At 56.2% G+C, this 14,829-nt stretch overlaps 1 protein-coding gene across 1 annotated transcript; it reads right to left on the reverse strand.

Annotated features, from left to right (window-relative positions):
* Positions 1-339: 339 nt before the first annotated feature.
* MMAB (metabolism of cobalamin associated B) lies at positions 340-14,703 on the reverse strand. The gene is made up of 9 exons (XM_002921235.4): positions 14,517-14,703; positions 13,099-13,160; positions 10,464-10,557; positions 8,555-8,612; positions 6,441-6,513; positions 6,105-6,202; positions 5,681-5,745; positions 3,932-3,991; positions 340-2,513 (listed from the first exon to the last, which is right to left on the reverse strand). Exons 1-9 carry the CDS (start codon positions 14,630-14,632, stop codon positions 2,420-2,422), a joined length of 720 nt encoding a protein of 239 aa, XP_002921281.1. The 5' UTR covers positions 14,633-14,703; the 3' UTR covers positions 340-2,419.
* Positions 14,704-14,829: the final 126 nt, after the last annotated feature.

Below are 14,829 nucleotides of genomic sequence, written 5' to 3' on the forward strand. Positions count from 1 at the left end.
CCTCGGTTTTCTCCCCTGCACGGAGTGGCTGTTTCGGGGTTGCTGTGAGCTTTGAATGAGAATGATGTCTGTGGCGCCCCAGGATCGGGGCCCGGCACATGGTTTAAACCCCTCCCTGGTGCCGGCTGGCGTGATGATTCTGTGCGGTTCTCTCCGATGTACTATCCAACCACCAGCTGCTCTCTGCAGGGGTACTAAACGTGTCCCCAAAAGCCGGGTGGGGCTACGGGGAGGCAGGGGAGCCAGTATAGGGGAGTGCCCAAACCCCCAGGAATCAAGATAAATACAATTTTCATGTGATATTTTTAAAAATCAAAATTATGCAAAAGACCTATGATCCACGAAGAATCCCAAGTTTTTAATTTTTATTTTTAACTACTCTCTGCCCAACATGGGGCTCGAACTTATGACCCCGCGATCAAGAATCACACGCTCCTCCAACTGAGCCAGCCAGGCGCCCTGAGATGTCACAATTTTAAGTTAAAGCAGCCCACTCTCTCTCTTTCCCAACCCTGCACTAGTGTGCAAGGGGGCTGGCACTTGTGAGCATTGACAGCGGCGTGCAGGCAGCGCGGGCTTCGTACCCATCGTGTTTCGCTGGTGGAGCTCTGCATCCGCGGTTCCCGCTAGCTCCAGGCTCGCGAGGCCGTTTCGGCGAGCGCGAGGGGCGCGCAGATCCCTGGGCTTCAGGCTCCGCTGTGGCTTCGTACGGCGCCGCAGAGGAGCTCCCGTCCGCACTGGTCCGTCCTCTGGGCCCGCAGAGTGGCCCTTCTCTGCCTTCCCGGGCTGCCAACACAGGAGGCCCCTCCAGCGGCGCCACGTCGGCCGCGCACCTGCGCCGTCGCTGGGGGAATGTTTGCCGCCGGAGCGACGAGGCCGAGGCAGGGCCTGGGGACCCCGAGAGAACGTCAGGCCCACACGGACCCCTCCCAGCAAGGGCTGCTGGGGCCGGGAGCTGGCAGTAGGCCAACTGCTTTGTTTCGAAGCCTCACTTGCTGCTGTATCTCCTCAAAGAGCTTCTCTCGTCCTTCGTAGGGCGTCTGACCCTGGCCGGAGGCGTGGGGTTGTCGTTGCAGTACCTACGTCCTGCTTCTTCAGGAAGATCTGGAGGGGCGGGCGGAACTGAGTGAGCGGAGTCGGTCCCCGCGAGCTCGTGGAGCGAGCCCCTGCCCGGCCCCGCCTGAGCGCCGAGCCTCTCCTGACACGCCGGTGCTTTCAGTGGGTTCAGCTCCGCTCGCCAGCACCGAGCGGCTGCCGCGTACCAGACCTGGCGCTGACCCCTGGGGGAGCTTCCACCGCGGCCTCGCCTCCCGGGCTGAGCCAAGGGGCCCAGCAGGATGCGACGTACCTGTTCCTTCGGCCGGACTAGCAGGCACAGTGGTGAGGATGAGAGCCAAAGTCGGCACGTGACTGGCCGTTTTAGCGCTCGCGGAGCCACTGGGAAGGAGGACAGCCAGGGTGACCAGGCTCCCCCAGCCGAGCTGGTGCCTGGCGCTGAGCAGGGGCTCGGGGAGTGAGTGATTGCCCAACTGAGTTCACCTTGCGTCTCGGCCCTGACAGTTCGCAAAAGCCTGCCCTTCCGGACTCATTTCCTGCAATTAGCAGCGTGCAGCCTTCACACTCTCAGGGCCGCCTCCGTGCCCTGCATAAATAGCCCCTTCCCAAGGACACAGCTGGCACTGACAGCATTGTTTCGTGGGGGGGGGGGCGTTGGGGGGGGCCAGGGGTGACGAGAGAAATAAAATACAGCCGTGGCATGGATCTCAGAGGCTGAAAGCAGCAGAGAAAGAAGTTCTCCTCTGAGCAGTGCTGTTCCTCTCACCAGGGTCTCTGCCCCTAGTCCCTCAGCTCCCTGAGGAAGGAAGGCTCCCCTCCAGGAGGGGGTGGCCCTCTGGGCTGCACTCCTGCCACACACACCGGCATACCTCGAGTGTCTGCGGCTGTCCTTCCCCCCCAACATAGGCAGGGATGGTGGCTCAGAGGTGACCAAACTTCCAAATCCTGTCTGCCTTTATAAACGGGACACTTACAGCCCCTGTGGCACAGCTAAATCACAGTTCCGTCTCCAAGGGCCTCTGGTACCGTTCCAAATCCTTACGCCACCTGAGCTGGCAGTGGAAGGGCTCTCTCAACGAACACACGCACGTGTGCACACACACGCACACAGCTCAAGCTTTGCCCACTTTTATTTTTCTTCTGTGGCTCTTCCTTGCAGTAATCACTTTACCTTATTTTCTGCAATACTGAATTCATTCATTCCCGCTTCCTCTACGACCCGTGACAGCCTAGAAGAGCGGGCAGGAGTGTCGTCCAGCCCCCCTGGCTGAGATCTTCAGGAATCAGGACAGGAAGGACAAACTCTTCATCTCCGAGGGGTCTACAGATCTCTGCCTTTGCATTATTTCCACAGGCCTCGGGCTCAGTCCGATGGGTCATTTTTCTTGTATATTTTTTCCTGATTCCCCTCTTTCATGGCCATGTATCTGGCTAACGTGAAGAGATAGTCGCTGAGTCTGGAGGGGCAGAGAGAAGTAAACGGGATGACTTGAAATGAGAGATCAATGCTAACTGGGTCCTTCCCATATTAGCCTTCAAGGAGGAAATATAAATCACACGCCCTAGGAGCACTGGGCAGGACAGCGGGTGCTCAGCCAACTTGGGCGTGATGGATGGCCCTGCAGGCCAGCTTCTGTACTCCGGCACCAGGGCTGGGGCGGCTCCTGCTGGACGAGGCCGCTACTCCCACCCGACCTCACAGGGCTGATGGCTTTGGGCCCCACCCTGGACTGGTTTCTGCACCTTCCAGTGAGCAGGATTGAGACACCCCAAACTGAGACACCCAGCCTGCCCTTAGGGTGCCTGCAGTGAGTTCAGGAAGCCGCCCACCTCTCAACCGTCCCCCACTTTTCCTTGTCTTCATGCCGCGCACTAACCACCACCCTCCACCTCTCCCGGGCCCAATCCTACTGTCTGGGGCCGGCTCCATGCCAGGTCCTGCTGGAACCTTTTCTGACCCACGCCCCCACTGGGATCAAGGCCCCTCCTCCTAATGCTTGCCTGTCTCTCTGGGAGTAGGGGTTGGGAGCAGTGGAAGAGATTCTGCTCTGGGCATCCCCCATTCCTGGGGGGTGGTGACATACTTGTTTCTCATCTGCTCAGTGCGGCCTTCCTTGCCGAGGGGATGAATTGGCTCAGCCCACACACTACACAACTATAATGTCCCTCAAAGGTCGCTGCTGCGACAATGAACGGAACCTCCCTCATTCTCTTCGGGCCTACCCACCTCCCAGGAAGACTGGAGCTGGTCAGGTCATATCCCAGTGGGAAGAGTGACCACAGCGAGGGGCCAGACCCTGGCTGTGAAGTCACTTTCTGGACACCCAGGACAGCTCCCAGAGGCCCCTGGGTTCTCAGCCTACCCCCGGGCCCTGACCTTGCCCACACTGGGACTACCTGAGCCCAGGCTGAAACAGAATCCAGCGGATCCTTCTCTGGGCCGGCCCAGCTCACTGGGTCCTGTGCGGGGGCCCTGGGCTCAGATGGCCCTGAGCTGGCTTGGTCAGGCTGTCTCTTCTCAGTTCACATGGTCTTGGGGCCTTGCAGGGAGGAGCTGAGAGATCCCTGCCTGAGCTCCCCGGTCCCTCAAACCTGAAAGTGGGCCCCTTGCTTCACACCGTCCATTTGTTTTAATGTTTTGTGTCGCTGGTTTTTATCATAGGCTCTCCCCAACGAGACCTTCACCTCCCCAGGGACGGTGCCTGCCTTGTTCTCAGCGGCATCCCTGTGGCTGGCTCAGCACCGGGCATGCCGCAGACCCTGTGTGAGTATGAAATGAATGAAAGAGTGTGTGGGGCCCCTTGCCTTATTGTTACTTCCCACAATGGGCCTAGTTTTTCAGAGGCCTGAGACTCTCCCAATTCCCTCTGAGTACCTGTTTAAGAACTTGGCCACGTTAGCATCCGTCTCACCCATCTGGACGAGAGGAACCACGCTGGAAGGAGAGGAAACACTATCACGTACATCCCAGGACCCTGGCTCCAGGGGCCCCAGGGCTGCATCCCACACCAGCACATCCAGAGCCCGCAGCAGCTCCTTGCCGGTCTGGGTGCAGACATCCCAGACAGTGGACTGCTGTCTGCTGAGCAGCTCTGATGTGGCAGGCCCTTGTTAGGCCCCTCCTGCCTGTCCCCCCTGCCGCAGAACCCTTGCTGCCCCCAAACTACGGCTCTGGATTTGTGGCCCCTGCCCAAGGGGCTTTTTCATCCCACAGACACGTGTCCACCTCCCTGTCTCGTGCCCTGAGGACCCATCCTCCACTCGACTAAGCCCCACTGCTGGGCCTTTGGCTTTCTCCAACTTTTTGCTACGAGCATTGTCAAGGTGGATGGTTTTGTATAAATGGTGACTTTTTTCTTTTGAGGCCAGAGCTCTGTTACCCAGGATCTCTTTGGCAAACCACTTGGACCCAAGAGCCTTTCATGAGAGATGAAACCTTTACGATGTGGGGCTGTGGACAGAGCTCAGGTTTGGACTCTGCTGGGGACCAGGTGGCTGACCTCCCTGGCCAGGATGTCCCCTCTCTGAGCTCCAATTTCCTGACTCCTGTATACTGGGGGCCACCACCCCCTCTGCCAAGGCAATCGTAAGGCAGCAACGAAATAAGGAATAGGAAGTGCCCAGCACAGCCCTGCCGATCGTATCAAAGTGCTGCTTTACTTCCATTTCTCTGGAAGGCTGGGTGGCAGCTGGTCTCTGAGTGGTGCAAATGCAGGCTTTGCAGTGAGCTCTTTTGAAGTTTCTCTGAAAAGGCTGTCAGGAGCTTTTGGGGGCCCCTCCTCTCCCTGACTCTGCATTAGAGGTGTTGGTGAAGCGGCTGGCTTCCCCCCTGGACCCCCCACAGCCATGGGGGCTCCTCTGGGCCCTTCTCTACCCAGCAGCCAGCAGGGTCCCTTCATGCCACCCCACGACCTAAAACCCATCCATGGCTTCCTGTGGCTCTGAGGACAGAGGAAGACCCCTCTGCGCCTACAAGGCTCTGCCCGGCCCCTGGCCTCGTCGTGCTCCACACCCTCTCACCCTGGATCCAGACACTCGGCCTCCTTTGTGTCCACTCAGTGCACGGGCACCTGTGCCCTTGCTGTCCCCTCGCCCTGCACACTGTCCCACCCCGCCCCCCAAGCCTTCAACTCCTGGCTCACACAGCGTGCCTGGGAGAGACCCTCCTGAGGTGTGGGGTCCTCCCTTCACCTCAGCCCAGCTCCGACCGCCCCGCTTACACTGACCCCCAGGGATGCAGAGCCAGGGTACGGGGAGGGAGAGTGTCACCAAATATCCTTTTGACTTTCATGCCACGTGAGTGGTGGAATTATCAATAACCAGCTAAACCCACCAGGGCCGCCTCCTGGCCTCCTGCCCTGTTCACCCGTAACCTCTTGTTTCTCTGTAAGCTCTGTTCTTGATATGGTGACATCATCTGTCATTCGTCTGCTCCTAGGTCACTGTCTCCCCTCCGTAACGCAGGGCTTTGAGGACAGAGACCTGGTCTGGCTGGTGTCCACCTGGTATGGTGAAGGGGCAGGTGAAGGTCTGTCGATGGCTGGCTGGACAGCACAGAGCCGACCCCCCTGGGCCTGCCTGCTGCTCTGACCGGGCCCCCCACCCTCTCCCTTAGCCCCCTCACCGTCTCTCTGCTCGGCGGCACACAGCCCGACAGAAGTGCAGCACGGAGCTGCTCTTGCCTCCAGACTGAAAGGAGAAAGTGGGTGTTGGCTGGAGCACGGGAAGTGGGGGAGAAATGGGAGGGGGTGGGACAGGTGTGCCCATGGCAGACAGATGGGCCAACAGATACAGAGGGCCCTGCACCCCAACGGGCAGTGTTCTGCTTCCAGGGGCCCTGCAGGGGCGCACCCGCTGGGCAACCCCCGCCAAAGGCAAAGTGGGCAGGGGTGGGGAGAGACTGGTGAGGGTCTGGAGGGGACTTGGGAGGCTGGGGGACAGCTTCTGTCACCAGCAAAAATTGAAGAGAGAACTCAGTCAATGCCTGTGTGTTTCTGTGAATACATCTGGCCTGCAGCCACCCCTGGTTGAGACCACTCGGTACCTACTGGCAGAATAAAAGCCGTGAGCGGGGGGAGCTGGCTGGAATACTTGTCGATCCACTGCTCCAGCTCCAGAATGGGCCCTGCCTCGAATGTGGCATGCCCTGAGGGGTGGAGAAGCAAAAGGACACAGCCATGAGACCCATGGCCCACCAGACCAAGGAAACCGCCCGTGTCCCTTCTGCCCAGGTGCTCTGCAAACCCCTCCTACTGGCTCAGGAGGTCCTTCCTTCTTGGGGTCTAGGGACCAGGCTGCCAGGGGACCCAGGTGACACCCAGGACAGAGCCCCAACCCCTTGGGCCCAAGCCCTTCCCGGGGCCCTCCAAGCACAGAGAGATTACTTAAGTGAGCTTCCCTGGCCGAGGAGCGCGGTGTGGCCAGGGCAGAGCCGACATCCTGCAGCGAGCACTGGATCTGGGGAAGCACAGAAGGCGAGAATGAAGATCCATTCCCGCGAGCTGAGCAGAGATGACGGGACTCCACGTGCAGAGATGCCACCTGACGCCAGCAAGGCGCGCAGGGGCTGGCCTGACGGGGCCTATCCAAAGTTAACTTTAATTAGCCGGCATTTGGAGGCTAATGGATTAACAAAGTCTGCTAAATCTTCAGCACATCTGCCTCAGACGCCAGCTCTGTTGAGAGGGGGCCTGGGTCCGTCAGGGATATCTGGGTTACACTGACGACAAGCGCCCAGTGACGGCCCAGTGATGAGTATCTTCTCACCCCGTCCTCATCTCCCTTGTGCCTGGGCCCCGTGAGGTTTTTCTCTTTTTCCCTCAACTGATAGCTTTGGTTTTCTGACCTAAAACAGGTGGGCCAAGACACCAAACGTGACGGTGCTTTCTAAATAAAGGACAAGTACCTGGGAGAACGTGGTCAGCCCCTGCATGACAAAGGCCGACAGGCGCCTGTGCCAGTCACACCCACAAACACCACCGCTGACCCTGCGCCTAGCCAGGGTCCACTCGAGCTTGCATGGGGGGCCGTGGGGTGGGTGGGGGTCTGTGACCACTGTGACAGCATGCCAGGAGCAGCACACAGTGGAGGACAGCAGAAGCTTCCCACCCAGCAGTGGACCGGAACCCTCCCTGGGCTGCCACTTGGGTGAGTTACTCGAGCTGGGGCTTCGGAGGGAGGCAGAGTAACAACACCGCCCCGGCGGCTAGCCCCTGCGGCATCGGCCCCCAGGACTGGAGGGAGCTGGCGCCACTTAGGGAATTGGACCTCAGCTCTGCTGGTTCCCGGCTGGGGAGCCTTGGGCAAATGGCCCTTTCAGAGTCTCAGTTTGGCCCCATGCCACGTGGACGTTGACCGCCAGCTCACGGGCTTCTGTGAGGACAGCAGTGCATGGGTGGCCTGGTGTTCTTCCAGAGGCCCAGCTAGCAGGGCCCTGGTGGGGCTCCCGGGTGAAAAAGTCACGGTCTGCACCCTCGGGGGGCCCAGGCCAGTAGGGAGACTGACGGATCAGACCATTTGACACCGTGGTGCCCGCTGGAGGCCAGGTGGCCAGCCCGGGCCCCAGAGGAGGTGATGTCGAAGCTGTGACCCAGAGGACAGGGACCTAAAGCACAGGTAGGCTCATCACATCACTGGCCCCTCTCCCCAGCCTTTTCCCTCTGTAAACTCTGCTCAGAGATAAGCACATCATCTAGAAATGACCGTGGTGGATATGAAGTTCTCCGTCATGAGGCTGCAAACCATCCCCCAACACACAGAACGTGCCTCATTCACAGAATGTTCCGGCAGTTGAAGCCTCCCATCCTTCTGCAGCCCCCTCACTGCCCTGTCTGCTCCCAGGAGCCTAAGTGGGCTCCGGCCTGGCCTGGAGGACTGAAGCGAGCCGAGGGTCGATCCGGCAGGGAGCAGCTTCCAGTCTCAGGTCAACCTGTAGACTGTAACCTTGTCCTGTGCGTTCTAGGGGCATGCCTGTCTCCACTGTTGAAGTCCGGTCTATGGGTCAGAGCCTTCTAATGACCATAAAGTCCCCTGGCTGAGGGCTTACTGAAGCTGGCCTTCTCAGCTTTCTCCACCCAGGGGCTGTTGACGTTCAGGCCCAAGCCATTCTCTGTTGCGGGGGCCTGTCCTGTGCACCCCAGGATGTTAGCTGTATCCCTGGCCTCTGCCACCTAGATGCCAGTAGCGCCCCGCCTCCGCCTGTAACAACGAAAAATAACACCAGGCATTGCCGAGCGTCCCCTGGGGGCGCAGAATCGCCCTGGGTCAAGTCCACTGCACTTTACATTTCCCCCTCCTGGTGCTATCCTCACCACTCGCCTGGGAGGGAGGATGATGTGTTTCCCCATCTGGCAGGTGGAGAAACTGAGGCTCCCAGAGAAAGAGGCTTACTAGCCCCAGGTGGCACAGAGAGGAAGAGATGGTCAGATGGCAAACGCAGTGACGGCCACCTGGCCACACAGATAAGTATCCCAGCGTGGGGCGAGACACTGCTACTCACTTTCCGAAGCTCTTCAGCAAATGGGTGGCCTTTTTCTGCGATGAATTCCAAAGCAAACCTACGAGGAAAAAGAAAAGAATATAATGTCCTGGGCATAAGGCAGCAAGCTGGCCGGTGGCAGGTCAGTTAGCTAACACAGCTCTGACACACACGGTTTTGTTTCTCTTGCTGACGAGAACGTCAGGACCTTTCGTTTGGTTAGGGGGTGTTTGTTGCTCAAAATGCCTTTTCTTATACTCGTTACTAATCCAGTCAATACTTCCGTTTTCAGTGGCCCCTCTGCCCGGTCCAGGCAGCTCAGCACGAGCACAAGGGACACGGGCTCTGTTCGGCACGAGAGGGAGATGTGGGTCAGGAATCACGTGACTGAATGTGAAGGTGCACCCTGAGGTCAGGGTTTTGGAGGAGCGGGCGGGAGTCCTGGAAACTTTGGCCTTGGCTATGGTTCAGGGAGGGCTTCCTGGAGCAAGCGGTGCAGGACGCGGGACTTTGAAGGCTGAGGAGGAGTTCCCTGGTAAGGCAGGTGAGACGGGCAAAGCCAAGCACCTCCGGTGCAGGTCAGGACCCCGGCCCCTGCCTCCCTCCAAACGCTGCTCCCTCTCTCTGCACCAGGCAGGGTGCTGGCAGGAAAGAGTCAGCAGTACATTCACAGGGTTCCTAGACGAAAGGCTGGCAGAGGGACTACGAACAGAGCGTGAGAAGAGTTCTGGAAACTGACAATGGATGGCAAAGATTAGCGAAAGCAGGGGCCTGAAGGGGCAAGGAAGGGTCGAAGGCGCTACCACCCCAGGAGAACCGGAACCTCAGGGGGGCCACCGCCAGGAGCCAAGCAGCCAGCTGGATGAGAGTCACTGGGGTACAGGGGCAGAAATGCTCCCACATCTGTCCCCACCAATGTCCCATCCCCTGCTGGTGCTTCCATTGGCTGGACCCGCCCGGAAGCCAGAGGACGAGGGGGCTAGGGGCGAAATCGTCACTACGTGCTGCAGGCCACCTCCTGGGCATACCAGTGAAGACGAGGGTGGAGAACAGCTTCAAAAGGGCCAATGAAGGACCACCAGCACACCTTCGTAACCCATCTCACAGTCAGAACTAAACAACCGTGTCATTTGTCTTCTAGTGTGGGACAACTCTGCATGCCAGACACCGTCCGCTCTGAGCACAGCAGCATCCTCCCTCCTGGCACAAAGTAGGTGCCCAGGAATGTCGTCACTGAGGATGTCCCGAGACGCAGGCGAGGTGTCGGCCCCTCCTCGGTGCTGCTCCATCAGCCCCCACCGCCTGCAGACGTCCCTCTAGCTAGTGTGTCTGCTCCCCAGCCCCTCGGACCGTGGGCTCCACGGAGCACGTGAGCTGTGGCGCTCTGCTGAGCCGTGCCTGGCACGTGGAGGTGTCCCCGGTCTCCTGCCCGCACGGACTGGGGACGATGGCTGGTTGATGTGCTCATCCTAACAGCAGGTGCGCACCTCACCTCCCTTCCCCTCTGCCTACTTCATCTTGTGTCTGTCTCTCCCTCCCGCCTTCACACACAGGCCAAAGCGTCTGTCTTCTGTCCTCTGCTGGCAGGGCCCCTGCACCTCCATTACCCGTCCTGAGTATCTCACCTGGTCAGGCCCATTACTGAGAAGCATACGCGCCTGAAGGGCGGGGGAGCCGGGGATGGAGGGCGAGGCAGCTTCACGTGGCGTGGGACGGATGCCAGGCAGGAGCAGGCAGGGCAGGGAGGGAAAGGAGCCTGCAGCCCAGGAGCCTTGTGGAACTGACCACACGCCCGAGCTGCCAGGCCGAGGCGGGGTCCTCGAGGGTTGGCAGCCCGAGGGACCAGCCAGCACTCTCGAGCGCTTCACGTGAATTCCACTGACTGATGCCAATTCAAACTCAACCTCAAGGCCTACCCCGTCTGCCTTACCCAATGGCTGAACTCAATTCATCTGTGGTTCCCACGGCTTCAAACACTTGGTCATCTTTAGGTCTCCTTTCTCCAGTGAAGGTGCTAGAAAACCCTGTGAAAAAATGTTTAGCCACTCAAATACAGATTTTTTTTCTTTTCCTGATATGCTCTTTTTAAAAAACTTTCCACCTGGGGTATAACATATACACAGAAAGTGTTTAAATCGTAAGTGTACAAGTTGGGGGGCCTGGGTGACTCAGTCGGTTAAGCGTTGGACTTTGGCTCAGGTCATGATCTCAGGGTCCTGGGCTCAAGCCCCGCGTCAGGCTTCCCGCTCAGCATGGAGTCTGCTTGAAATTCTCTCTCTCCCTCTGCCCTTCCCCCCGCTCGGGCTCTTTCTCTCAAATACATAAAATCTTTTAAAAAAAAAAAATTAAGTGCACATGTTGAGGAACCGCCACTACCTGAATACACCTGTGATCAGCGCCCAGATTAACAACTAGAATATGATCAGCGTCCCTGAAGCCCCCACGTACCCCCTTTCGGTTGCTACTGCTAAGTAGCAACTCCCCTCACTTCTTTCCTGACGCGCTTCTATTTCAAGCCTCAAAATCATGGACTAACCATCCTGCTGAAGAAATAAGATGCAGAGGTACATATTATGTGTACAAGATAATTGTATGTCACATAAAATCGAAGTCCTCTGTATCTCTGCCAGTTTGCCGCCGTTCTCCCCTAACCACGGAGAAAGAGCAGACGTGCTCCCCACAGCCAGGAGCGGGCCTGGCGCTCACAGGTGGGCTGTGGAGCTCTCCTGCTGGAACTCGAATGAGTTCACAGGACACCATCTGATGGCCCACTCTGACTGTGACACATCAAGACCAAAACAAGAGCCTCCATAATCACGTCTGAGCCCAGAACACCGTCCAAACTGGGGCAATGACCGAACACCCCCATTTTCTGGCTAAGGCGAGGGACTGCTGCTCCTTTATCAATTATAGCTTTAGCCTCCCTTTGTCTCTCCCACCTTGTAGCTAAAAGTGATTTAAGAAACCCAACCATAGAATTAGCCCTGCTTCCTTTTTTTTTTTTAAGATTTTATTTATTTATTTGACGGAGTGAGAGAGATAGCGAGAGAGGGAACATAAGCAGGGGGAGTGAGAGAGGAAGAAGCAGGCTCCCAGCGGAGGAGCCCGATGTGGGGCTCGATCCCAGGACTCCGGGATCACGCCCTGAGCCAAAGGCAGACGCTTAATGACTGAGCCACCCAGGCGCACCAGAATTAGTCCTGCTTCCTGACAGCATCCAATCCAGAGCGAAAGCCCCACTTCCTGGAACTCTCCCCCAGTGACCTAACAGAAGCCCAGTCCTATAATGAGTCCTTTCCAGCATCTTCTCATTGAGCCCACAGTGTGCCACGTAAGGAGTTAACTGACCCAACTTGACTATATTGTCCTTAGGGGTCTCCGATGGAGGGCATCAACACTACCTTCTGTTTGTTGTCCCAATGCACATTTTCTTTCCTTTTTATTTTTTTATTGTGGTAACATACGTCACGTAAAACTTGCCGTTTTAACCATTTCTAAGAGTACAGTTCGGTGGCATTAAGTACTTCCCATACATCCTATGCATGTCATTTGTCCTTTTACTACATAAATAGAGACCCCCCCCCAAATACACATACACTAGTGATGTGCACAGTTTTAAACTTCAGAAAATGGGTCACACTGACACATTCTTCCACATCTCACTTTTTTTCTGTATGTTATGTTCTGGTACTCTTTATTTTTTTTTAAAGATTTTATTTATTTGTCAGAGAAAGAGCACGCACAAGCAGGGGGAGCGGCAGACAGAAGGAGAAGCAGGCTCCCCACTGAGCAAGGGACCCGACACAGGACTCAATCCCAGGACCCTGAGATCATGACCTGAGCCGAAGGCAGACAGACGCTTAACCAACTGAGCCACCCAGGCGTGCTGTTCTGGTATTGTTTAAATAATCAAAGTAATATATGCTCATTACAAAAATAATAGGATAGAATAAAAGTATGTGCCATAAACAATGAAAACCCTTGTGTTCATTCCCCTCTCTCAAAACTCACTCGCTCTCCCAGGTAATACTCCAAGATGTAAGCTTTCGGAGTATTCTATGCCTATCTGAACACATATATACATACACATATAATACACACGGTTTTATCCAAGGGGATTTCAATTACATGGATTGTTCTGCAACTGACTTTTATCACTTAATATATCTTAGGCATCTGGGGCGCCTGGATGGCTCAGGCAGTTAAGTGTCCAGCTCAGGTCATGATCCCAGGGTTGTACGATTGAGCTCAGCACTGGGCTCTGCACTCAGTGAGGAGTCTGCTTGAGATTCTCTCTCCCTCTGCCTGCCCCTCCTCCCACTCAGGCATGTGTTCTCTCTCTCAAATAAATAAATCTTTAAAATATATATGTATTTTTAAAACATACGTATATATGTATGTATATATCTTAGGCATCTTTCATTTCACATCACATTTGATGATATTTATTGAGATCCATTACATAATTTTTAATGACTTCGAACGATCTGGCAGAACTTTCAGATGGAGGTGACTATCTTTTTCTTTCTTTTTTTTTTTTTTTGCATGTTTCACTCGCCCCCTACCTTTGTCTCCTGTTTTGGTGTATATCTTGGGGATCTTGGGTGTCTTCAAGGAAGACTGTGGCCTGAAGAGAAATAGACATCAAGATGTGGTGAGTGGGGATGGCTTACCCAGTATGACACCTCCCTCAGTGGGTCACAACTTGCTGCTTGTAGCCTCAGAGGCAGCATTCACCCCTCCTCTGCTGGCATCTCTGCTGACAATTCCCTTCCTTTCTTCCTAGTTCAGCCCTTTGTGGGTAAGCTCTGTGTCTTGCCCACATCCATATCTGCGGAGTAGCTCATGCTCGATAAATACTCACGGAAAGAGTTTACTGGTGACTTTCCATAGTCTCTGCACTGTGCTAACTGGATTGCTGGCATTATCTCCTGGAATCACCCCTGTAATCTTTCCACCTATGGCCTTCATTTTACTGTTGAGAAAACTGCAGCTCACAGGATGAGCCTTGCCTTCCCAGGTCACCCAGGAAGGAAGACATAGGCCTGGGATTCATGCCCAAGACTACCTTACTCCCCCCAAACTCTTACCTCCACCCTTACTTCTACCCACCCAAACTCTTTTTTTTTTTTTAAAAGATTTTATTTATTTATTCAACAGAGATAGAGACAGCCAGTGAGAGAGGGAACACAAGCAGGGGGAGTGGGAGAGGAAGAAGCAGGCTCATAGCAGAAGAGCCTGATGTGGCTCGATCCCATAACGCCGGGATCACGCCCTGAGCCGAAGGCAGATGCTTAACCGCTGTGCCACCCAGGCGCCCCTACCCACCCAAACTCTTATCCTCTATTCCACCCAGTCCTGGCTTCTCGGAGAGAAAGCAATCTGGGCCACTTCCAATTCTGTGAAGCTCCGGGTATACTGGGGAATGAGGAACTGCTACAACGGAGTCGGATTCTGGCAGTTTCAAATTGCAACATAACAACTTTAATACAAGCTTTGACACTAAAACATGGCATTAGGAAGTTATTCAAAACGTTCGATTACTGGATCTATGAAATATATCGATCCATTATTAATTCATGGTTCTGAGGTCCAGGAATGGGGTGCAAGTTAAGAGTCTATGACGACAGCCATCTTCAGATCGTGTGGGTGTATCTCTGCGTCTTAAGGTATAAATTGCATTGGAGATAGGTCAAAATCTGAACTGAGGCCCCGCCCGTGAGGCCAGGCAAGATGGCCCTCCTGGCCCCCGTGGGATCTGCCCTGCCATGACGCCTGACAGCTGGGCTTCCTTCGGACTTGCGCAAAGAAATCTTGGTCTCTGGCTTCCACGGTGCCCACGTGGCCACGTGACCGCTCAGGCCTAAGAGAGGACGTCACCCGGCGGTTGCTGCGGTGACCTCACAGCGATGTGACGTCACCATGGCGACGACACCACAGTTCACAGCAGGTATCCGCGTTACCCTCCCAGCCAGGCACTTACCCGTCCCCGTCTTTCACGCCCGGGGGGCGGTGGCTCTGGAAACGGGGACACAGTAGCCAACCGGCGCCGACACTCCGGCGCAGGCCGAGGCGGCCTCCCACGCCCCACACAGCCATGCGCCGGGCAACTCGACCGAAGCTGACCCCGTCAGGCTGCCGTCCAGGTCCCGGGGTGACTCCACCTACCTCCGGCCGCGCCACCGCTCAGCCACCATTTTCCATTGGTCCGTGGCTCTCGCCCCAAGGCGGGACGCTCCCAGGGGCCTGCTTCCCATTGGTTCACTGAAGGGGCGGGGAAACCCGTGACAACTTGG

The sequence above is a fragment of the Ailuropoda melanoleuca genome, chromosome 12, assembly GCF_002007445.2.
Source record: "Ailuropoda melanoleuca isolate Jingjing chromosome 12, ASM200744v2, whole genome shotgun sequence".
Taxonomy (NCBI): Eukaryota; Metazoa; Chordata; class Mammalia; order Carnivora; family Ursidae; genus Ailuropoda; species Ailuropoda melanoleuca.

Excerpts from the sequence above, each read along its gene's own strand:
- MMAB (XM_002921235.4), bottom strand. The coding sequence starts at position 14,632 with ATGGCTGTGTGGGGCGTGGGAGGCCGCCTCGGCCTGCGCCGGAGTGTC. Across the intron at positions 10,558-13,098 it reads CACCAAAACAGGAGACAAAG|GGTTTTCTAGCACCTTCACT; the intron begins GTAGGGGGCGAG and ends ATTTTTTCACAG. Across the intron at positions 5,746-6,104 it reads TCACGGCTTTTATTCTGCCA|TCTGGAGGCAAGAGCAGCTC; the intron begins GTAGGTACCGAG and ends TTCTCCTTTCAG.